The sequence below is a fragment of the Cervus canadensis genome, chromosome 4, assembly GCF_019320065.1.
Source record: "Cervus canadensis isolate Bull #8, Minnesota chromosome 4, ASM1932006v1, whole genome shotgun sequence".
In the NCBI taxonomy this organism is placed as follows: domain Eukaryota; kingdom Metazoa; phylum Chordata; class Mammalia; order Artiodactyla; family Cervidae; genus Cervus; species Cervus canadensis.
The window spans coordinates 104505067-104527509 of record NC_057389.1 but is presented as its reverse complement, the minus strand read 5'-3'; the positions used below and the strand labels follow the sequence as shown (position 1 = coordinate 104527509).

General features: G+C 61.2%; 1 protein-coding gene across 6 annotated transcripts in view; it reads right to left on the bottom strand.

Annotated features, from left to right (window-relative positions):
- Positions 1-210: 210 nt before the first annotated feature.
- Positions 211-22443, bottom strand: part of CRTC1 (CREB regulated transcription coactivator 1) — an 86115-nt gene continuing 63882 nt past the window's right edge. For 2 of the 6 annotated variants that reach the window (XM_043467413.1, XM_043467414.1), the window contains 8 exons: positions 21942-22162; positions 16776-16909; positions 14428-14580; positions 14269-14319; positions 12160-12264; positions 7399-7485; positions 6702-6882; positions 211-5570 (listed from right to left, as the gene is read on the bottom strand). In XM_043467413.1, the coding sequence (XP_043323348.1) occupies positions 5359-5570; positions 6702-6882; positions 7399-7485; positions 12160-12264; positions 14269-14319; positions 14428-14580; positions 16776-16909; positions 21942-22162 (1144 nt within the window). In that variant the 3' untranslated portion in view covers positions 211-5358. Of the gene's footprint in view, positions 5571-6701; positions 6883-7398; positions 7486-12159; positions 12265-14268; positions 14581-16775; positions 16910-21941; positions 22163-22443 lie in introns of all 6 variants that reach the window. The other 4 variants (XM_043467409.1, XM_043467410.1, XM_043467415.1 and 1 more) reach the window with 3 other exon arrangements.

Genomic DNA, 22443 nt, shown 5'->3' with positions numbered 1-22443 from the left:
AGGCCCCAGGCCCACTGCTTCGTCCCCTCCGTGCCCCTGGAGCATCTGGGCTGGGATCCTGCGGTGTTTGTGTGTGTGTGAGGGGCTCAGGCCTGGGTGTCCGTGTTCACGTGTGTGTGGTCTCTGGGCGGCTCCCACCTGGCGCACCTGCAAAACCGACATCTCATCCTTGAGGCGGGAGAAGAGGGGAGGAAAAAAAGGGAGGAGGCAGAGACGAAAACAGTGAATTTTTATTACGTTTCATTACAAAGGATGCAAAGGTACAAAGACGATAGCGTCCACGCCAGAAAGGATGGGCAGGGGCTGGCCGAGTGCGCCCTGAGCGCCCGCCCCCGCCCGCTGTGGGCACCCACGCGTGCAGCCCACGGGACATCTACAGCACAATGTACATGCTGGGGGGGGGGCAGAGCCAGCCTGGGGAGAGGGACACAGGTGGGACAGGGCTGGGACTGGAGGGTTTGCATATATCAGTGGCACTGCCCAGCTCCTGGAAGGGGAAGGGCAGTTTCCTGCGGAGGGCGTGGCAGGGTCAGCGGACCTCAGCTGCCAAAGCCCTCCCTCCCGAAGTCCGGTGGCAAGTGCCACAGCTGTGTCCCCTTGTCCCCAGCTGGCAGGAGGTCAGAAATGACAGGCTGGGCATCGACTGCCCCCAGATCCCACAACCCTATGAGAGGAGGGCAACCCCTGTGTCTGGCTCCTGGGGACAGGGTGCTGGGCGCTGGTCAGTTGGGTAGAAGGTGGGGGGAGCTGCCTGGAATCAGCTCCTAACATCTAGCCCCTGCCTCCTACCCTGCCTGGGACGAGCCTGGGATCCAGAGACCATGGGCCTGAGCTCCTAAGGACAAGAAGGAACTGACGCCTGGGTCGCAAGAGTCTTGCCCACCCCCTGGCGCCTTCAGAGGTACCCCAGTGCCCAGGCCTGGGGGTGCAGATCACCCTGCCTCTGCTGGGGGAGAATTCCTGTCTGTGCCAGGCGCCTGTGGCACAACAATGGTTATGAGAGGTGCGTGAGCCCTACCAGTCAGGACCCCCAAAAGCTGAAGGAAACCAAAAAGCTGGCTCAGGCCAAACTGACAAAGGAACATCGCAGGGACCCCTGTCATACACTGAGAGACCCCCTAGGGGGGCCCAGGGTCCACTGAGAGCAGAACAGGGCAGAAACAGACCAGGCTGCCCACTCACCCCAGGCAGGCCTCCCAGGGTAGGGGAGGCACCCAGACCCCCCCCCCCCCAGCTCTTCAGGTGGTGTGGCGGGGGTGCAGGCTCCGGCGGCCACAGCCCCCTCACCTGGAGCATCACGCCCAAGAGCACCAGGTACCGTTGACCTGGCACCTCTGTGCCCTAACCCCACGCCAAGGGTACCCCGAGGCCTCTGCCCACAGCTCCCTCAGAACCCAGGGAGTGGGGGAGTGCTCCCGTTTTGTCATGACTGGGGTGGGGGCAGGGGAGGTGGAGGGTCTCCCAACCCCACCAGGCCTCACCACGCCCAGCCTGCACCCTGGGGTGGGGACGCCTTCTTTGGACATGCAGAAAAGTCAGAATCCGGAGTCGGGGTAGGAGGTTGGCAGCATGTCTGGTTATGAACTAGCTCAGGGTCAGCCCAGGTGTGGCAATCTGGGGCGAAGTGTAGCATCCCAGAACTCAGCCCCCAGAGGTCTCCGGGTCCACAGAAGCCCTCAGGAGCACTGATCTCAGGGACTCTTCAGGCCCCAGCTGCTGGACAGAGGGTGCCATCCCCGCTGCCTGAGCCCTGCCCAGCCCCGCCACGGGCCTCACACCTACCCCCATCTCCCGTGACCAGGCCGCAGCCAGTCAGCACCCGGCACACAGCCCCTACACCGGACAGCTACCCTGGCAGGACGGACAGATGACACGGGACCTCTCATCCTCCATGCAAGGGTCTCACCAGCATCTGATGGACAGACAAATGGGCAACCATCCTCACCCACCCCCATGTGACACATGGGCTTCATGATGGGCCCACTTGGCCAGCCATCCTCCTCGGAGGTCGGCCGCCTGAAGCAATCAGGCCCAACACACCTAGGATGTCAAAACTCTCCTGGCTCAGCCCTCAAAATCCACAAGTAGGTTACAGCACAGAAAAGCCAGCCAAGCACCCAGAGCCGGGCTCCCAGCCCCTGTGCACGCCCACCAGGCAGGCAGGTTGCCCTACGACCAGTGGGGAAGCTGGAGGTTAGCACAGAGGCGGCATTAGGGAAAGAGCCATGAACACACCCCCCTGCCCCTGCCTTCCGGCCCCGCAGGCCTGCTCCCAGGGAGCTCTGTGGACCGCAGTGGGGGTGGGGGCTGGACCCAATGCAGTCAGGGTCCCTTCTGCTGTGCGTCTGTCCCCAGCAAGGAGCCTGGCCAGCTTCTGGGTACTACTGGCTGTGGGTCCCCAAATTTTGCTGAAGGATATACCTGCCCCCTGAGTTTTCCACTGAGGGTCTCAGGGCCCTCTACCCCAAGGGGCTGGCCCCCACCCTTCTTGCTCAGGAGAGTGCTGGCGGGAGCAAGGTGAGCTGGGAAAGTGGAGAGGGTGCTGCGATCTACCCCAGCAGTGCTGCCGTCCCCCCTCTGGTAATGGCACGCATCCTCACGGGCACCTGTGACAGGGGTGTGGCCCAGAGACCCACCTTCTCCTCCCCTAAGTCCATCCTGGGCACTGCAGGGGGTGAAGCTGAAGGGCAGGGGTTGGGGGGCAGGGATATAAGCTCTCCTCTCTGGGGAACACAGAAAGAGGCTCATCCCAGGTCCCATCCTCATGGTGGGGACACACTCCCCACCCTGGGGGCTCAGAGGACAGGGGGCAAACCGAGGCATGGCACGCGCTCCCAAGGAACAGATGAGGGGAGCTCAGCCGCAGCGAGTGAGGACGCGGTGGCGGGTCTATGTACACGACGCAGGGGCCCCGGCTCACCCCTCACGGCGCAGCTCGCCTGAAATCACAGTATTTTCACATCACAAGTCAAAGGGCTGATTCCCCTAAGCTGTCCTGTTTCTAAAAGTCTTGGCAATTCAAGAATACTTAGTAGAGAAGTGATATTTAAGAAAAAACCCAAATCCCCTGTTGTAGACCCCCCTCCCCACAAAGGCCTGCCTGGCGCTAGGAGGGGGCAGTGGATGCCTTTGAGGATGCCTGGCCGCTGGTTTCTGGCTGGGTCCCCTCCCCAGGAAAGCTCTGCACCCACGCCCCTCATGGGCCGAGGCTGCCGTGTTAATACAAAGTCACCTGTGCTCCTGGCCAAGGGATGCTAGAAACGGGCCACGGGGCTGGACACCCCTCCTTCCCTGCCCACCTGCACCAAGAACCCAGTGCTGGGCCAATGGGAAGTGCGGGCTGACGGGGTTCCCTCACGGGGTCCCCAGTGCCTTGTTTGAAAGTTGCATCCAGGAAGGTTGTTTGTAATTTTATTAAGGCCATTTTTTTTTAAAAGTTCTACATACAAGTCTAATGGTAATCAAACCCTTCTATGTACATGTAGTTCTTCTTAAAAAAACAAAACAAAACAAAACCAGTCCCCATTCTTTGCCCCCAGCCCCCGCCACGCAAAGAGGACAGGCCCCTGACCCCGATGGACTGACACTGTGTCCCCCAGCCAGACAACAGCCGTGGGGGCCAAGTGACAGGACAGGGGGCTTCCCGTGGGCGTGGCTACTTGGCTAGGTGCTAACAGCCCAGCTGGGGGACGAGAGAGGGACGGCCACGAGGCGGGCGCTCCGGAGACCCTGATGGAGGTGGAAACGCAGCGGGTGGGAGCGGCCAGCCCGGCTGGCAGGCAGAGGAACAAGTAAGAACTCAAGATGCAGTGTCGGAGGGAACGAAACAGAGGTTCCGGCTCCAGAGCAAAACAATGCGAAACCAGCCCTGCTGCCCGCTCGCAGGGCCTGGAGGGCAGACGGACGGCCTCTGGGGCACCAGTGAGCCCGACAGATGGTCACCTGGGCCTCCTGAGGCACTTGAGAAGCACCTGGAAACCATCCTCTGAAACGCACACCACTCTTTGCCTCCAAAGCCAGCCCTGCCGGGAGGGGCCACCAAAGAGATGGCGGGAGAGAATGAATGTTGGCTGGTTCTCGGGGCGGGCTTGCCGGGGACAGGCTCGTCTCTGGGGCGCCTCAGAGCAGAGGGGCCGCAGCTGCCGCCAGCCACGAGGTCTGGGGTGGACCCACCCTGAGGACTGGCTGGCACCTTCAGGAGACCCTTGATGCAAGCCGGGGCTCCTCCTCGGAAGTCGGTTACGGGACCAGAGGGGAGGCACTTCCGGCCACTGACGCCAGCTTTCACCCGAGTGTCCGCCCAGGCCAGCCTAACCTCCCGTCCTGGTTTGGGATAACGGAGCAAAACTAAAAAGACAGGAGATGCAGCTCAGACCTGGGCAGGCAGCAGGCTGCTTCCAGTTAGCTCACAAGTATATAAGGTTGGATTTCTAGAGTAAAAAAAAAAAACATGCTCTCAGGCAAGCGTTGGCTTGAAGGAGTCAGTTACTCATCCACAACCAAAATGTAAATACAAACTGAAAGAAACAAACGAAAAGAAACACAACAAAAAATGCCCTGGCCACCCCCTCCCCACCCCATTCTTTAAATAATAGTTAACAGTGACCACAGTACAAAGAAAGAAAGATGAAACAAGTTGCAAACCCCCCCTAGAAATATCTGCCTCCACGTGCGTCCCCGACAGGCTGGGGTGGGGGTGTCACAGCACAGGTGGCCGCAGAGGGGCCTGGCCGGAGGGTGGGGGGTGGGCGGGCGAGGCAGGGACCCTGGAGGAGACTTAGCTGCTTCCCATGCTGTTCACACGTTCGCATCCCACCTCCGTGCGATGGATGCTAGCCTTCTGTGTGTGCACAGAAATATAAAAGACAGCAGTCCAAATAGTGTTTATTTCGCTTCACGTCCGCCCCCCTCTCTCTGGCACTTTCTCCCTTTGGCAGGGTGGGGCTGGCTCGCTACCTAACCAAGGGCTGGGGGCACGGGCAGGTAGGGGGACCAGGGACAAAGGAAGGCAGTGAGAGCTGGACAACAGTCGCAAGATGCACCTCAGCCCACCACCGTCGCGGAGCGTGGTGCCCACCGAGGCTGGCAGCCCTGCCCAGCACGCTTCCCGCAGCTTACAGGGGATGAGAGAGCAGGGAGGGTCCGCGGGGGCGACGACGCGCGGCCTCACGCGGGAGGTGGACGACCGGGGGGGCGGGCGGGGGGCGCTTGGCGGCATTGCAAGCTCAGAATCACAAGCTCGGCCGTTTGCAAGGGACGGAGCGCCGCTGTCCCCAGGCTCGGGGCGATGCCGTCGGGACCACTGGCCGGCGGGGTGACAGAGCCGGGGGCTGGGCGGCCATGTGCCGCGCGACCCGCTCACAGACGGTCCATCCGGAAGGTGTCCTCGGTGGCCGGGTCGGCCAGGACCATATCTGGGTCATTGAGCATGTGCAGTCCATCCAGGGTCAGGGGGTCAATCTTGAGTTCGTCCAGGGGGAACTGGTTGTCAGAGTCGAAGCTGACATCACCGACCCCGGCCAGCGTGCTGGTCAGTTCTTTAGAGAGGCTGGGAGGGGACTCTCCTGTCACTGGGGTGGGGGGTACACACAAAAGGCTCAGCTTCGCCCCGGCCCCCAGCACCCCCACAGCCCTGTCGATGCTCAGGCCGCACCAGGAAGCCCACCTGAGCGGTCTGCGCCGCAAAGGACACTTGCAGTGTCTGGGGACAGTTTTAGTTGTCACTGTTGGAGGGAATGCTACTGGTGTCGGGGTGGAGGCCAGGGATGCTGTGATGCTGCTCTGCACCCCACAGTACACAGGATGGAGCCCACCCACGTGTCGGGGTGCCAAGGCCAGGAAGCCCTGGGACAAGGTTTGCAACACAAACTTCAGCGTCACCTGAAGGGAACAGGGGGCCTCCCCGACTCTGCCGGGCAGTCTGCCTGCGTGCATTAGGGGACTTGGCTGTGGGCGGCAAGGAAGCCCAAGTTTCCCTGCAGAGACCCAGGTTCAAACCTGGGCTCTTGTAAGATCAGGGACCTCCATTTCCCACTCTGGGAAATGGACATGTAAGTTCTGGTCTTTCTGGGCTACTGCACAATCACAGAGGCCTGATCTTTTTCACACAACCTCCAAGGCCAAGGCTTCTGCACTTAAGAGTATCTCCTGCAGACCCTGGGGGCAGGCAGGTGGCCCTGGGGTCTAGTCCAGGCTGTGGGGGGCTCTGGAGAAAGAACCCTCCCATCCTAGAGATGCCAGTGGGACTGCAGAAAGGGTCTCATCCTCAACCCCATGACAGCCCTGGCTTATGAGGAAACTGCTTCTTCTTTGATAATACCTAGAACCTTTAGGGGCATGACAAGGGGTGGGGAGAAAAGACTGGAAGGTCTGAGCATGGCTAGGTGAAAATGTGTGTGTGTGTGCATGTGTGCGTGTGAATGTTCAGCTAATGGGGTTCACCTGCCCAGGCAAGGGGGGGACGGGCGAGATGAGTGACTGGTTCTATCCTGTTCACACTCTGAGCCCAGGACACTGGACACCTAGTCCGGGGTTCAGTATGTGTACCCCCAGCCTGTACCCTGTAAGCCCAGCAGTGAGTCAAGCTGGGGGTTCTGGCCTCCGTGGGTCTGCACCAAGGCAGGGATTCCACCTCCCCCGAGGCTCCCGCGGGGACACTGATGCCGAGACCCGCACCGAGCACGCCCTGACGGCGGCCTCACCTGTGAGGATGATGTTGGGGATGCTGCTGTGGCTGGGGTAGCCGAGCTGCTGCGTGTCCTGCAGGTTCCCGTGGCTGCCCGTCAGGCCCATCATGGCCGCCTGGGAGTAGTTGAGCGTCGAACCTGGGCTGTAGAGGCTGCTGGAGCTGATGGCGTTCTCCATCATGTTGAACTGCTCCAGCTGGAGAGGAAGCATGTGGGTGTGAGCCGGCTCCCCCCACGCTGGCCGCCCTGGGACCCTGCCCATGGGTTGCTGGCCGGCCTGCCTGCGACCGCCAGCACCTCCCGCCCTCTGGGACGCCCGGCACTCCCAAGCTTGGGGCTGCCAAGCATGAGTCCCTCTGCCTCGGGGTCGCCCCGTCTCTGCACCTGCCTGGGCTGGCCAGCGCACGGCCCCATCCGAGTGCGTGGAGATGGATGGGTGGATGGTTGGTGACGTGAGTGAACAGCTCTGGGTGGCAGTCCACCCTTCCCAGGCCCATGCCCCCTCCACCCCGGGGTCCAGGCAAAGCCAGTGCAACCTCCCGGCAAACCCACGTGCACGGCCCACACCAGGGCCCTGCGGTGACAGCCACTGCCCGTCCCTGCCAGCGTCCACCGCCTGCCCTTCCTCCCCCGCTGTGGGCAGGGTGCAGACGCAGGGCCGAGCCGGGCAGTGGGAGGGCCTGGCGAGCGTCTGCGGCGTGCGCCCGCTCACCTGGTGGGACAGAGCATTGGCCTGCCTGGCTGCCATCTGCTGCTCATAGAATGAATCCCCAAACACGCCGCCCAGGGTGGAGGAGTGCTGCAGACAGAAGAGAGGCCCGCTGTCATCAGGGCTCCCGACCAGGCAGGGGCGAGGCCGGCGTGGGGGGTGGGGGTGCGCCTGGACCCACCCCCAGGACCTCACCGCTGGCCTGGGCTGGGAGCCAGGGGAGGCCTCTGCAACTTCCTGGAAGATGCTCGGAATGTGAGACACTGACCCCGTCCATCTCAGGGCTCCTGGGAAAGCCCATGCCCCCTGCGATGGAGGGGTGCACTCCTAACCTCAGGACGATTGCTCCTTGCCACCACCTGATCCTGGGGGGCCTTTGCACCCCAACTTCCCTCAAAGTGCCAGCCATCTCCTCTCCGTGAGCCCCAGTATAGGTGAGCCCATTTTCGTCAGATGGAAGACAAGGGGCCACAGGGGCCAGGAACCCCATGTGACAGCTCAGAGGAAAGTGTGTGATTGGGGCAGGGCGGGGGGTCTCTGGATGTCCAGGATGCGATGTGCACCTTGTCAGGCATGGGAGACAGGGGACATGAGGCAGGCCACACACACGGGCAGGAAGGCTTCACAGAGGAGGACGAGACAGATACACAGAAGGCCCTGCCCCACCAGCCGCCAGGGCTGAGAGGGCAGAAAGCCCCACTCCGGTTTGCCCAGCGCCAGGTGGGGCAGGGGCAGGCTGCTGGGAAAGGAGCAGGGGGCCGGGGATGCTCAGAGGCAGCTGAGATGCCAAAAAAAGGGGCAGGGAGCTCCTGCCCACTCCTGTGATGCTGCCAGCGAGATGGCAGGACGGGGTCTGGGGGGTGCAGAAGGGAGCAGAGACGGAGCTGGGTGTGTGGCCAGCTCACAGCACAGGCAACGACCCGGGGAAGCAAGGCCCCAGCCCAGTGTGCGTCCAGGTCAGAGTCTTCACAGACCACAGACCCTGGACCTCCTCCCTTGGAGCACCCTGTTCTAGAAAGATCCGTGTTCTCCGACAACTGCCAAAGCTGAGCTCTCAGGCCTCCACCACAAAGAAGAGTTGGTCACAAGACCACCGGCCACTCTGAGTGTTTAGTGGACTGACCACAGAAAAGGGACAGTCGGCCACTTGGAAGGTGGAACAGCTCCTGGGGATGGACACGCCATTAAAACACCAAGGAAGAGTTTAAAGCATTAAAGCAGTAAGGAGGGAGAAAAGCTAGTATGGCAAAAAGGCCACATGTGCCCTAAAAATCGCCAGCTTCAGGTTTGGAAAAGGGGGCGGTGAGGCTGAAGGAGGCAGATGACAACCTGGGCAGAGGCCAGGAGCACGTCTCTCCGGGGCATCTGACCCTGTGCCCATGGCCTTGGCCCCAGCGCCCACACAGGGGACCCCAGCTTCTCTTGTAAAGCTGCCATGAGCATTTGCCAGAAAGGTCTGCTCAGATGGAAGCAGGGAGGGAACAGAAAGGGCCCAATCCCAGCTGCCTCAGGTCCCGGAGAGGCAGCTAGACAGATAAGACATCCACCCAAGGGCAGGTGTGGCAAGCTGGCTGCCTCGTGCCTCCAGGGGAGATGTTGGCTGGGCCAGGAGGGCGGGGGGCGACCCAGGCCCAGGGGGCTGATGAACGCGTTCTCTGAGATCCAGCTTCAGTGGGAAACCCCGTCTGCCTTCTGCCATGGTTTGCCCCCAAGCAGAGCCCCTGACTGGGGCTGAAGGGCCTCCCAGGGCCATCTTCACATCTGAGTGAGCAGCTTCTTCCCCTGCCGGTGCATAATGGATGGACAAACGGACACACAGACACGGGCACGATGAGACAGCAACACGCTCTGTGCTCAGGATGGACCGCGCTGGTCCAGGCGGACCTCTCCTGAGAGAGATCCGCCTCCCTGTGACCTTCCTGTGCCGCCTCACGTATGAGAAGGGCCGTTACTCAGAGACCAGCCCAGGCAGGCTGCCCGCCTGGAGCAGCGTCTCGCATCCCCACAGCCCTCCAGCATCACGCAGAGCCCACAGGACGGACGGGGAGCGCGGACACCAGGCTGACCCTCGGCGCGCCCTGAGCTCACCGCGCCTTTCCTGTCATCTGCAGGGCCCAGGGGGAGTCCCAGCCCCTGGCTGCCGTGGGAGGTGGAGCGCGAGGCCGTCTGTGTCAGTGAGTCTCGGGAACAGGCTCAGGTCCCCCTGAGGGGAAGGTCACTGTCCTGACACGCAGGGCCTGGCTCAGGGTGCGCTGAGAGCCTGCCAGACGGGGGAGCGGGACACGTCCCCCACGGCCCTGCCTGAAGGAGCACTCCTGCTCCACCCGGGAAGGAAAGCCCTGGCTGAGGATGGGACGTCAGGGTCTGGGGTGCTGCAGTGACTCCTGAAGTCTCTCGACTTGGTGACATCTTGGGGCTGGGATGGCAGGGTCCTGGGGAGGCTTCACTGCTATGGCGAGAAGTTTGGGGCCCAGATGTCAGCTTTTCGGGAACCCCTTCTCTGATGGAAGGTTCTGGACAGAATGCAGCCAAAGGGGGAGCAGCACCAAGGGGGATTCTGAGGAACCTGCAAAGGGTGTGTGTGCATGTGTGAGACTGGGGGCCTGTGTGTGTGTGTGTGTGTGTCAGGGAACCTCTGTGTGTGTGTGTGTGTGTGTGTGTGTGTGCGCGATTGGGGACCTGTGTGTGTGTGCATGTGTCACAGACCAGGAACCTGTGTGTGTGTGAGCGATCGGGCACCTGTGTGTGTGTGTGCATGTGTGAGACTGGGGGCCTGTGTGTGTGTGTCAGGGAACCTCTGTGTGTGTGTGCATGCGTCACAGACCAGGAAACTGTGCTGTGTGTGTATGCGTGTGTGATTGGGGATCTGTGTGTGTGTGTGTGTGTGTGAGTGATCGGGGACCTGTGTGTGTGTGTGTGTGTGTGTGTGTGTGTGCGTGTGTGAGCGATCGGGCACCTGTGTGTGTGTGTGCATGTGTGAGACTGGGGGCCTGTGTGTGTATGTCAGGGAACCTCTGTGTGTGTGTGCATGCGTCACAGACCAGGAAACTGTGCTGTGCGTGTGTGTGTGTGTGCGTCAGGGAATGTGTGTGTGTGAGCGATCGGGGACCTGTGTGTGTGTGTGCATGTGTGAGACTGGGGACCTGTGTGTGTGTGTGTGTCAGGGAACCTCTGTGTGTGTGTGTGTGTGTGTGTGTGTGTGAGCGATCGGGCACCTGTGTGTGTGTGTGCATGTGTGAGACTGGGGGCCTGTGTGTGTATGTCAGGGAACCTCTGTGTGTGTGTGCATGCGTCACAGACCAGGAAACTGTGCTGTGCGTGTGTGTGTATGTGTGATTGGGGACCTGTATGTGTGTGTGTGCGTCAGGGAACGTGTGTGTGTGAGCGATCGGGACCTGTGTGTGTGTGTGCATGTGTGAGGCTGGGGACCTGTGTGTGTGTGTGTCAGGGAACCTCTGTGTGTGTGTGTGTGTGTGTGTGTGTGTGTGCATGTGTGAGACTGGGGGCCTGTGTGTGTATGTCAGGGAACCTCTGTGTGTGTGTGCATGCGTCACAGACCAGGAAACTGTGCTGTGCGTGTGTGTGTATGTGTGATTGGGGACCTGTGTGTGTGTGTGTGCATCAGGGAACGTGTGTGTGTGAGCGATCGGGGACCTGTGTGTGTGTGTGTCAGGGAACCTGTGTGTGTGTGTGTGTGTGTGTGTGTGAGCGATTGGGCACCTGTGTGTGTGTGTGCATGTGTGAGACTGGGGGCCTGTGCTGTGCGTGTGTCAGGGAACCTCTGTGTGTGTGTGCATGTGTGAGACTGGGGGCCTGTGCTGTGCGTGTGTCAGGGAATGTGTGTGTGTGTGCATGTGTGAGACTGGGGACCTGTGTGTGTGTGTGTGTGTGAGCGATCGGGCACCTGTGTGTGTGTGTGTATGTGTCACAGACCAGGAACCTGTGTGTGTGTGTGTATGTGTGTGTGATTGGGGACCTGTGTGTGTGTACATGTGTGTCAGGGAATGTCTGTGTGTATATATGTGTGTGTCAGGGATTGGGAACCTGTGCTGTGTGTATGTGTGTGTGCGTGTCAGGGAACCTCTGTGTGTATGCATGTGTGTGTCAGGGGCCAGGGTCCTCTGCGCTGCCTCGTATGAAGGGAAACCTGAATCTGACCGACACTAGCCCTGCCTGCTGTCAAGGGTGAGCCTCGGGCTCCTCATCCATGCGAAGAGGGCAAGGACCTCGGACGGGCTGCCAGGCCACTCTAAGAAGCTTCCCAGGCTGGAGGCCTGGAGGGGAGAGACACACCTTCACAAGGGGTGGAGGGGGCTGAGCAGAGCCCCCGCACAGGCTGGCTGTCACTCAGCTGTTCCCCAAAGTGCGGGAGCACCCCTCCACCTCCAGAAGCCTGGAAGCACGAGGTCTCGGGGGCAGACATGGGCAGGGATGGAGCACAGGCTGCTGGAAGCCCGCTCCGAGCTGCCCGCTGGGGTGAAGCTGGCACCGACATCACTGGTGTGAATGGGGAGCCTGCCACCCTGAGCTGGGGCTCAGCGCGGGCTGCAGAGGTGCTGTGGGAACGTGCCGGCTCCGGGGGGAGGGCGCCTTCTCCTTGGCCACCGCGTAGGGTGGCTGCGCGCGCTCGTCCCCGCCCCGATGGAGTGAACGAGATGGGGTGGAGTGAGACAGGAGGCAGACGCTGGACCCGCGCGCAGGGGCCACGCCGGGGGGCGCCAGCCAGGCTGGAGTGGGGCGGGGGAGGGGGGCGGCGTCCCTTACTTGCGGGGAGCTCCCGGGGGAGAAGCCTTGATTGGAGACGGGCGAGGTGGGAGACTGGTTGGCGGGGGAGCCGGCGCTAGTGCGGTACTGCTGCAGAGCCGGGGCCTGCGACGACAGACAGGTCAGGACGCTCGCAGGGCCCTGGGCCTGGCCCAGCCGCCTGGCGAGGCCCCCACCCCTCAGGTAAGCAGAACACCTGGGCATCTGCAGGAGGGCACCTGAGCCCTGGGCCGTACAGGGGCCCAGCCTCCAAACCCAACTCTGGGAGGGCTAGGAGCATGTGGTTATAGAGTCCAGAACCCAGCCTTGCAGAGTTGCCCTGGGGGACTACGGAAGGCCCGGCCTCTGCTCAGCGGGTTTGGAGCACTCACACGAAAGCACACCAGTACCCACACTCACGCACAGCCGCGCACACACCCACACACACGCTCGGGCAGGAAAGGCCCTGGGCGAGTCAGAGGCCTTGAGTGATGGCAGGGTCAGGTGCAGAGTGGGGGTCCTGGTGCCCGGCGGTCACCATCACCCATGTTGCTTGGGACTGGCCCTCTGGGTGATGCTGTCCACAGACTTCCAAAGGGCAGTCACCTCTTCACTTGAATGACAAAGGGTCTTGGCGTCTCACCAGACCCCTGGGGGCCAAGACCCACTGGGCCAGGATCTGAATCTAGTCCCTGCTCTGGTCCCGCCCAGCAAAGCCCTGCTGTGTGTCTCTCGGCAAGCTGCCTGACCTCTCTGAGCCTGCCGTTTGACGAGACCCAGCTGGCCGGCTCAGGGCCCCCTAAGTGCTACGTCTCCTTCATTTCCTCAGCGGCCCCGGAAGTTTGGAATGGGGGCTGGGCCCAGATGGGGCAGGGGGCTCACAGAGCAGGGTTTGAGTGTCAGAGACACAGCATGGTCGCTTGGCAGTGACCAGCTCAGGTTGTCTCAGGGTTGGGAAGATGAAGTTGACCGGAGGGACATTCTCCTCCCGTGAGTGGCTGTGCAGAAGCTCACAGAGGAGGCCCCTGGAGCCCGAGCCCGGAGAGCACCAGCTCCCACAGGGGTGGTGGGTGGATTACCCACCACGGGGCCCCGAGCCGAGCGCGTGGCTGGGATACCCCGTGCCTCCAGGTCCCTCCAGCTCCACCGCGAGGTGCTGCCACTGCTGGGTGCCCCAGGCAGCTCACCGTCAGGGCTGCCCCCATAACTGCTCTGTTTCTGCCAAAGGCAAGGTTTGGATGCAGTCCTGTCCCGGGGACCCCTGAGGTCTGCCCTCTGAGGGATCAGCGCAGCTTGGAGGTGTGAGTCTCCCCCTCTTGGGGGACCTGCCGGCCCTGTCCAGCCCAGGAGGGCTCGTTTTTTACAGAACACATGGTGTTCTGATGACATGTACCCTGGGGCTGGTGGCCATGGGCCAAGTGAGCAGGGAGGTCTGGCTGGGCCCTCAGCATGCCTCCGTTTCTCTGAATGAGGCCAAAGGTAGCTGTGACCACTCCCTTCCCACCAGGGCAACCTGGATGAAAGTCTGAACAGACAGGAAGGTTTGGAGGTGCAGGGGTCAACCCCCCAAAACTAGCATTTGTTATCCTGAGCCTGTCCCAGGCAAGGGGGTCCCATGGGCTGAGCTGCAGGCCCTGAGCCCAGGGCACTGTGTTGTAAGAACCAGAGAACTGGTTTCACCCCTTCTATTCCTCCCAGGTCATCTCCATCACTCTGGCTCCTGGAAGTCCATTCCCCAGCCCCTGAGAGCTCTGGGTGCTCCCTGCCTCCGAGGAAGCCTTGGGTGGGAAGGGCTGAGGGGGGCATTCAGGCCCACGGGAGAGGGACACAGGGTGGCCCATGCTGCGTGAAGTTTGGGGCACCTGACCCTGCTCATGAATCAGTCTCCCCATCTCTGTGAGGAGGACAAACTTGGCTTGAGGATTTCAGGCAGAATTCCCCACTGAGCCCCTGGCCCCAGACAGTGTTTGCCTCTGCTCCGACCCCTGGCCAAGCTGCCCTCAAAGTAGAGCCTCGAGGTGGCTGCAGATAAAGCCAGGAGCCCTGATGCTCCCCGCAGCCCCCAGGTTCCTCCTGCACAAGCCCCACCCACCCCACCCCCCACCCAAGCCGGGCCCCTTCCCGCCTTACCGAGGCAATGTCGATCCCCATCGGTGGCTGGCCCGCGTTCTCTGGGGGGGACTGGGGGAGAGAGGACGGTACCGTGACCGCGAGCGGGGGCAGCTGGGGCCCCCGTGTCAGGCTGGCGCTCGGCATCAGGGAGCCGCCCTGGGGGAGGCCGACAGGCACCTGTGGGGGTTGCGGGGGCGGCTGCTGCTGGGAGGCTGGCGGCGGGGGCGGCGGGGGCTGAGGCTGGGGCGGCGGCGGCTGCTGAGAGCCCGCCTGGGTGAAGAAGGCGTAGGGCAGCTGCTGCTCCAGAGACAGGGCGTCCATGGCCACGGCCTGCAGGGGGAGGAGGGCGTCAGGCAGAAGGCACGTTCAGAGGTGGGGACCCCCACGGCCCGTGGCAGCGAAGTGATGGACAAACCAAAGGGTGTCCCAACCCTGGACTGGTGCAGCAAAGGCTGAGCGGGCAGGCGTCCCCCAAGGCCCATGGAGGACGGGGCTGCAGCTCGGTGGGCCTGCCCCCAGCGAGTTTTTCTCCTCCCATGCCAATAGGGGGCACCACTTTCCACATCTGCAGACTTAGAATCCTCTCCTCTTCGGCCCTTTGAGCTGGAGCTTCCCTGCTATAGGCAGGCATGGGGCATACACTCTGGGAGCTCAGTGGGGAGCTGTGGAGTCCTAGCCCCTGTGGAGTCCTGTAAGGGGAAGGAACCCCCTCTTACCACCTGCAGCCAAGGGGAAGCTGGAGATGGTATGGGTTAGTGAGGCACTGGCGTGGTCACTGGGCAATGACCAGCTCTGGGCTCTCTTAGAGTTGGAAAGAGGAAAATAACCAGAGGGAAGTTTTCAATACTCATCCATCGACCCGGACAGTTCCTCAGGCAGGCAAGGGTTCCTACCTTCCGAGGGAGACTGGAAGTGTCCGGGAACTACAGAATATAAACACTAAGAAGAAAGCCTGGCACTAGCTGGTAGGCAGTTTGTGAACAGAGAGGCGTTTTCAAAAGAAGGCAGGCCTCAGGTATGGGGCGTGGCGGGGAAGGGAGATGAGGCCAGGGTCCCCCAGATGGAGAGACCGAAGACGGTGCCATCAGGAACCATCCATGGCTCCAGCTCCTAATCTGAAGAACTGGAGAAGAGGCAGAGACCTGGTGGGGGAACAGGGCCCAGGCCAGGCATCGGAAGATGTATTAGCAGAACCATTGTTAAATTTCATTGTAGGTAGATAAGACCATCAAGGTTATGTTAAAAAAAAAAAAAAAACCAAACCACTATCTACTAGGGACTGAAAAACAGTCAACATGGACAAATTCCTCAGAACGCACAAACTACCAAAACGGATCCAAGAATCTGGAAAAGGAAGTCTAAGGAGTTGGTATCTAGGGAGAAGTCAGATCAGGTACCATAAACTTTCTATCGCAGATCCGTTGAGGCTGCGGCACCTACACTGAGTTCTACCGAACGCTGCAAGAAGTAATAGCGATGCTTCTCAAACTCTTCAAAAAAACAGAAGAGGAGAGAATACTTCCTAATGTATTCCAGGAGCCTGGACTAAGTAAAAAAGATAAGATCCCAACTGCAGAAATCAAAAACAAAAGGGGGAATGAACTTTACAGAAATTAAAAGGATTATGAAAAAGAGGGTTTCCCTGATAGCTCAGTTGGTAAAGAATCCAACTGCAGTGCAGGAGACTCCGGTTCGATTCCTGCAACGGGAAGATCAGCTGGAAAATGGATAGGCTATCCACTCCAGTATTCTGGCCTGGAGAATTCCGTGGACTGCATAGTCCCATGGGGTCACAGAGTCAGACACGACTGAGTGACTTTCACACACACTGCCTACAAACAGGCTTCCCAAGTGGTGCTAGTAAGTAAAGAATCCGCCTGCCATTGCAGGAGACCCAAGAGATGAGGGTGCAATCCCTGGGTCAGGAAGATCCCCTAGAGAAGGGAAATGGCAACCCACTCCAGTATTCTTCTCTGGAGAATCCCACAGACAGATAAGCCTGGTGGGCTGCAGTCCATGGGGTCACAAGGAGTCAGACACGACTGAGTGACTTAACACAGACACTGCCTATGAACAGCTGTTTGCTGGCATGGGGGACAATCTGGATGAAATGGACCAATTCCTAGACACGATCTACTAAAGAAGCAGATGAAGGAAAGCTGGTAACATATTTTACCAGGTTTTCTTTTCTTTTTTTTTTAACCCTCCTTCGTTTTCTTTTTTTAAACAGAAAAAGACTCTCTAAATGCTGTATTTTGACAGTCGGGAAATGCCAATGAGATCCTAAAGAAGAGACTGGCATAGTTAAGACTGGCCAGTCACACGGGCACAATCTATCAGCTGAGATGGACACAGGGGACTCCAGGCCACTTGATTTCTGCATTCCCCATGTCTTTGAAAATTTGACCGCAAAAAAAAAGAAAAAAAGTTAGGAAGATGTTTAGCGTTCTGCCCCCTGGAAAGAGCATAAGGCCTCCCAGAGAGGCAGTCGGGCCCACCTCCCCTGCCCCACTGGGCCCTCGCACCTGAGTGATGGGCGACAACGGGGACAGGGTGGGCGACACCTGCTGGGCCTGCTGCCTCCTTGCCTCTGTGCTCAGCGACAGTGGGCTGACGCCGGCCGGCCGGTGCTGCGGTGAGGAGCCAGGGGTGCTCATCCCTGAAAGGGAGGGAGGGTGGGTGTGATACCAGCCACCAGCATCGGGGCAGGAGGCACTCACACACGAAGGGTCACTGCTGAGGACAGTCCATTCATTCAGATAGGTACCAGTAGGCACATCCTGATCGCCAAACCCAGGACGCCCCCTCTGAGGCCCCAATACCCTGACCTGAGGGTCCCCCAGCACTGCAGGGGCTCCCACCTCCGGTGCCGGCCAACATGTTCCCCCGTGAGCCTGCCAACCACCCAGGAGGGGCGTGTCCCATAGGCCCAGCCAATCAGCACTTCCCCACCTCTGGGCTACCACATGATTGGCTCCCAGATGGACACATGACCAGGCTGGCCAATGAGATCCTACCCAGGGGCTTTTGATGGAATTCCAGGAAGGGAGGTTCAGAGTTGCGTGAGGGGTAACCACAAGGGAGCTGAGGGGCAGAAACAGCACCTGAGCCTCAGAGGCAGCCATGCTGGCACTTCCTGGCTTCAGGAGACAGAGTCTTTTCTTTCTGCCTAAAATAGCTTGCCTTTGTTAGGTCCAAAACCAAGTCGGTCTTGTCTGACGCTGCAGTTTCTTCCCGAACCTCATCGTTCTCCTCACCCTCATCCCTCCCCAGGACTGCTCCTTTGGCTAGATCTCCTCTTGGCCCCTCAGGACACATCCACAACCTTCTCCCCCGCCTCCCATGTACCTGCCACACTGCAGCACCAACCCCACTAGAGTGACCGAGCTAGAAACTCAAGTTACTTTATCCTCTTCCCGCTGGAGCTCCTGCTGGAGCGCTCCAGGTCGCCCCTGCCTTCCCTCCCCCTGGTCCCCGCCCCCCGTAAGCTGATCCCTGGATGTGTCTGTCGTGAAGGAGCCAAGCGAGGTCAGGTTCAGTGCGGTAGCAGCGGGCCTGCTGGCCAATCTCCAGGTACAGTGCCAGGAAGCACAGGCCCCAAAGCTGGGAGCAGGAGGGGTACCCTGGGGGCTGGCCAGATGCCCCCAGACTCAGTTTCCTTGTCTCTTCCAGTTCACTGTGAGGCCCCAGTGAGGCACTGAGCAGGCTTGGAAGAGTCTGGCTTGCAGTCAAGGCCAGGTGAAGTTGCCTGACTCACCAGGGGAGCTGGGCCCAGCCCGTGGAGGGCACCAGATCAACTTTATTCCAGCGGATGAGGTGGCAGGTTCAACGGTGGACGAGAGTATAGCCCACACACACTCCGGAAGGGAGATGACAGGCAGCCTTCCCTCCACCCCGAGGCAGCTGTTCGCTGGGGCTGTCACCCGTGCAGGGCGAGCCCAGTCACGCCTGCACTTCCCCCTCGGATGCCCTGGCGGCTCCACTCAGCTGGACACTGAGGTGGGGGGCGGTGGGGGGGAGGGCTGACACTGCAGCAAAGCCCCCGGGGGCCAGTTTCCACACGGACCCTGGGCCCAGAATCAGGCTGCTGCAAACACAGCAAAGTCAAGGGAGCCGTTGACAGAGGCCTAGGCGGATGGCATCTGGAAGATGCCCGCTGAGGGCACCCTGGGAGTCAGGACCCCGTGCCGCTCCCTTGTCTTCTCTGACCATCCAACGCTTCACTTGTCCAGCAGGCCAAGGGATGCTTGCCGCCCACATCAGGAGTGGATGTCGGGAACTGATAAGCAGGAGAGGCAGATGCCAGGAGTGAGTGGGCTGGAGGGGCGACAGGGCCAGGAGAGGTCTGCCGCCAACTGGAGAGCTCAAGTCCCTCTGAGCTGCAGGACCCTGGCCCACCACACTGGGCCTGATTCTTCCAGTGAGGCCTGAAATCCAGGCTTTTACATGCATGTTTGAATGTCCATTCAAAGCAACACGCACACAGTCGGAGGACAGCCAAAACACACTGGGCGGTTAGGCTGCCCGCCTCTAACGTCTGTGCTGAACACAAGGGAGGTTTTTAATCCTCGGCCTGGCTGCAGAGTGAGCTCCGGGCCTCACGGGCGGGCAGGCACCACCCCCGAGACACCGGCTGGGCCGAGGGAAGCCTTGTTCCTGAATTCCTTCGGACAACCTGGATCACCTTTGGGAAAAGAAGTGGGGCCAGCCGGCAGGGAGGCCAAGCACGGGCAGGGAGGGCTGCCAGGGGAGGGCAGGCCAGGTGGCGGCGGCACGCAAGCCCTCTGTGTGGGGCTGGCTGGCCCCAGAGGTGTGCTGCGAGGGAGGACCCCAGCCTGCCCACCTCCCACGCCCGGGAAATGACTTTAGCAAACGTGGAAGGAGAGAGGGGGGCCTCGGGACGGGCAGGCAGGGGGAGGGGGCGGGCTCCATGTGTACCAGGGGCCGGCGGCTCTGCTTGATGTAAAATGCGGCCGGAAAAACGAGGCCCTGGCCAGGCAAGCTGCCGTGGAGTGGCAGGTTCGCAAACAACCGAACACATGTCAGACATTACTGGGCCGATGCGCCGAGCCAGGCAGGCTGGGGTCTGGGCCCCCGCTCGGGGTCTGCGCTTGGTCCTGCATCTATGGTTTTCACATGTGTTGTTTTCCTGTGCTTGTTTAGACTCAGCTCGGGCTGGAAGTGCGCGGCTCCCAGGCGGGGGCTGGGGCTGCGGGTGGGGGCGGGGCTGCCAAGGACCCTCCGGCAGAGGGGGTGGTGCTCTGGAGGCTCTGCAAGGCATGAGGAGAAAAAAACGGGGGCCAGGAAACAGTGCCTCGGCGTGGGGGGGGGGCCCTCCCTAGCAGCCCCGGAGGCGACCTTCCAATTTCTTGTCTTGCACAGGAGTGTGGAGGCTGTCCACCCACTGGTCTCTTGGAGGGCCCAGGAGCTTGGGGTGCCCTGAATGTGCTTGTTTTGTGTTCTGGGCCTTCCCTGGAAGAGGGGGACAGGGGCATGGCCAGGGCAAGTGTCTCCTGCCTGATGGCTGAGCCAGCTTTTCGCGAGAACACCTAGGGAGCGTGCACTGCCCTCAACAACCCTCACCTGCCCCAGCCCTGTCTGCATCAGAGCCAGTCATGACTGCGGGCTCCGTGCTCTCCTTCACTGCCAACCCCACCCGGCTCCAAGGCTGGCCCACTTCACCCTGAAACCTCTTTGCACAGCTGCCCACGGGGCACAGGGGCTGCTGCCCATTCTTTACAGTCGGCTTCCCCAGAGGAATTGCAGCCAACTGGAATGTGAGTGTGTGATTCTCAGAAAAGCCCGCGTGCCACCACCCCGCAGGGTGGAGCGCAGGGTGGAGGTGCACTGGGTCTGTGGACCAGGTGAGCAGGGGGCCCAGGCTATGGCTCTGGGGCTGAAGGAGGGCATGATGAGGTGGTGCCTATCAACCCCTGAGTCCCAACGCACGTGGAGACACATGTGAGTCCCCCTGGCCCCTCTTGCCTGTCCCACCACCAGGCTGCTGGGGGACTGCCCCTTCCCCCTGGACGCAAGCCCACACCCCCCACAGTCAGCGTGGGTACAGGGGTCACAGCGAGGACGTGTGAGACTGAGGCCCAGCCCAGGGGATGCTGAGAGCAGAACAGTGACTTGACTTCAGCGAGTGCAGAAAAGCCACTCGGTGTGAGAAGGGGCAGGTCATGGGCAGGGGCTCAGAAAGCCTGCAGAAGGGAGGACAGGAGTCTGAGCAGGGAACAGGGTGAGGAGCCAGGAGGGGGAGGTCTGTGGGGGAGGGGCAGCACATGCCAGGGTGCCCTGTGGAACCTCACTGGCTGGAGAGGAGTTGGGGTGGGGAGCAGGACCAGGGGCTCCCAGGGCCTGAAGCTTCCTCTAGGAGGAGACTGAGGATCTGCACAAGGGCCTGACCAAAGGAGGGTCGTGAGATGACAGCCATTCTGGGTGGGGGGATGGGTGGGGGGACCCAGTATGTGGGGCCACGGCAGGGAGAGAGTCTGGGGTCAGGAGGACACCTCCAGGGCCCCTGCCTAAGTCACAGGGGGATGGTGCCGCTGGAAGTCCTCAGGAGCAACAGGGCCAGGGTGGTACTGGGGGTTCCTGGGACACTGGGACCGTGACATGTCCCCAGGGATGGATGGCTGTGCAGTATGGGGAGGCAGCCGGGCTGGAGTGTCCTCAGCTGTCAGTCACAGTGGGGCACGGGGACAGGGGAGGGAGGTGAGAAGGGGGAGGGAAGTGGGCGGGGCGGGATGAAGAACAGATCAGGCCTGTCCCTCGATGAGAGGGGCGCATGGGGAAAGCCTGGCCCACCCCAACTCCCTGAAGCCTCCAACCCCTCCTAAGAACCGTGGTCCAAGCCCTGGGGGCATGTGCCTTCCCAGACTCTGGCCTCTGCCCAGATGCCCTTCCCCTTGGGTTGGCCTGGCAACCCCAAATCCCCGTGGAGGACTCTGCCCTCCACCCTGGTGCCCTGGGGATATGCCCTTGCTCAGCCCTCATTCACACACACACACACACCCCCACACACACACATGCACATGTGCATCATCCTCACGAGGGCAGAGCCCTGTTGGGGAAGCGGCACCCTTGCTCAGCCCTCATTCACACACACGCACATCATCCTCACGCAGGCAGAGCCCTGGCGGGCAGCGGCGCCCTTGCTCAGCCCTCATTCACACACACATCATCCTCACGTGGGCAGAGCCCTTTCGGGGAAGGGGTACCCTTGCTCAGCCCTCATTCACACTCACACACAGACACACACACACACGCACATCATCCTCGCGCGGGCAGCGGCGCCCTTGCTCAGCCCTCACTCACACTCACACTCACACACACACTCACACACACACACACACACACACACACACACACACACGGGCAGCGGCGCCCCCCCACCCGGCCCGGCTTACCCTGGCGGGCAGTGGCGCCCTTGCTCAGCCTTCACTCACACTCACACACACTCACACACGCATGCACGCACGCACACACACGGGCAGTGGCGCCCACCCGGCCCGGCTTACCCTGGCGGGCAGTGGCGCCCTTGCTCAGCCCTCACTCACACTCACATACACTCACACACACGCACACGGGCAGCAGTGCCCTTGCTCAGCCCTCACTCACACTCACACACGCACACACTTACACACGCACACACGGCAGCGGCGCCCCCCCCACCTGGCCCGGCTTACCCTGGCCGGCGGCACCGATGCCCAGGTGCGTCAGGTTGGCCGCCAGGTTGCCGGTGCTGCTGGAGCTGCTCAGCGCAGGGAAGGTGGGCTCCTCGGGGTCCAGGGGGGTCGGGAGGGGGGAGGGGAAGTGGATGTTGGTCAGGTCAGGCAGGGAGCCCCCCGTGTTGTGGGTGGCGGGGATCAGGGCTGTAGTGTTTTCCTGGTCGGCGGATGGAAAGATGCTGGGGGGGGAAAGGCCAGACAAAGGGGGAGGTGAGCTCTCAGGACGGCAGCTGGCCTGTTCTCCCCCAGAAGCTGTGGTGGGGGCAGGAGAAGGCTGGTTGCAAAAAAAAAAAAAAACAGCAGGTGCAAAATGACACCCCAGAGTGAGGCGCTGCTCTGCTGGAGAAAGCTCCCAGCACCTCCAGTGCAAACAGGAAGCGGCTGGCGGCTCGGGCTTGGGGGAGGGGCTTCCCACTGGCCAGGAATGGGGTGTGGGGCTGGGGAAGGGGCTCTGTCATCT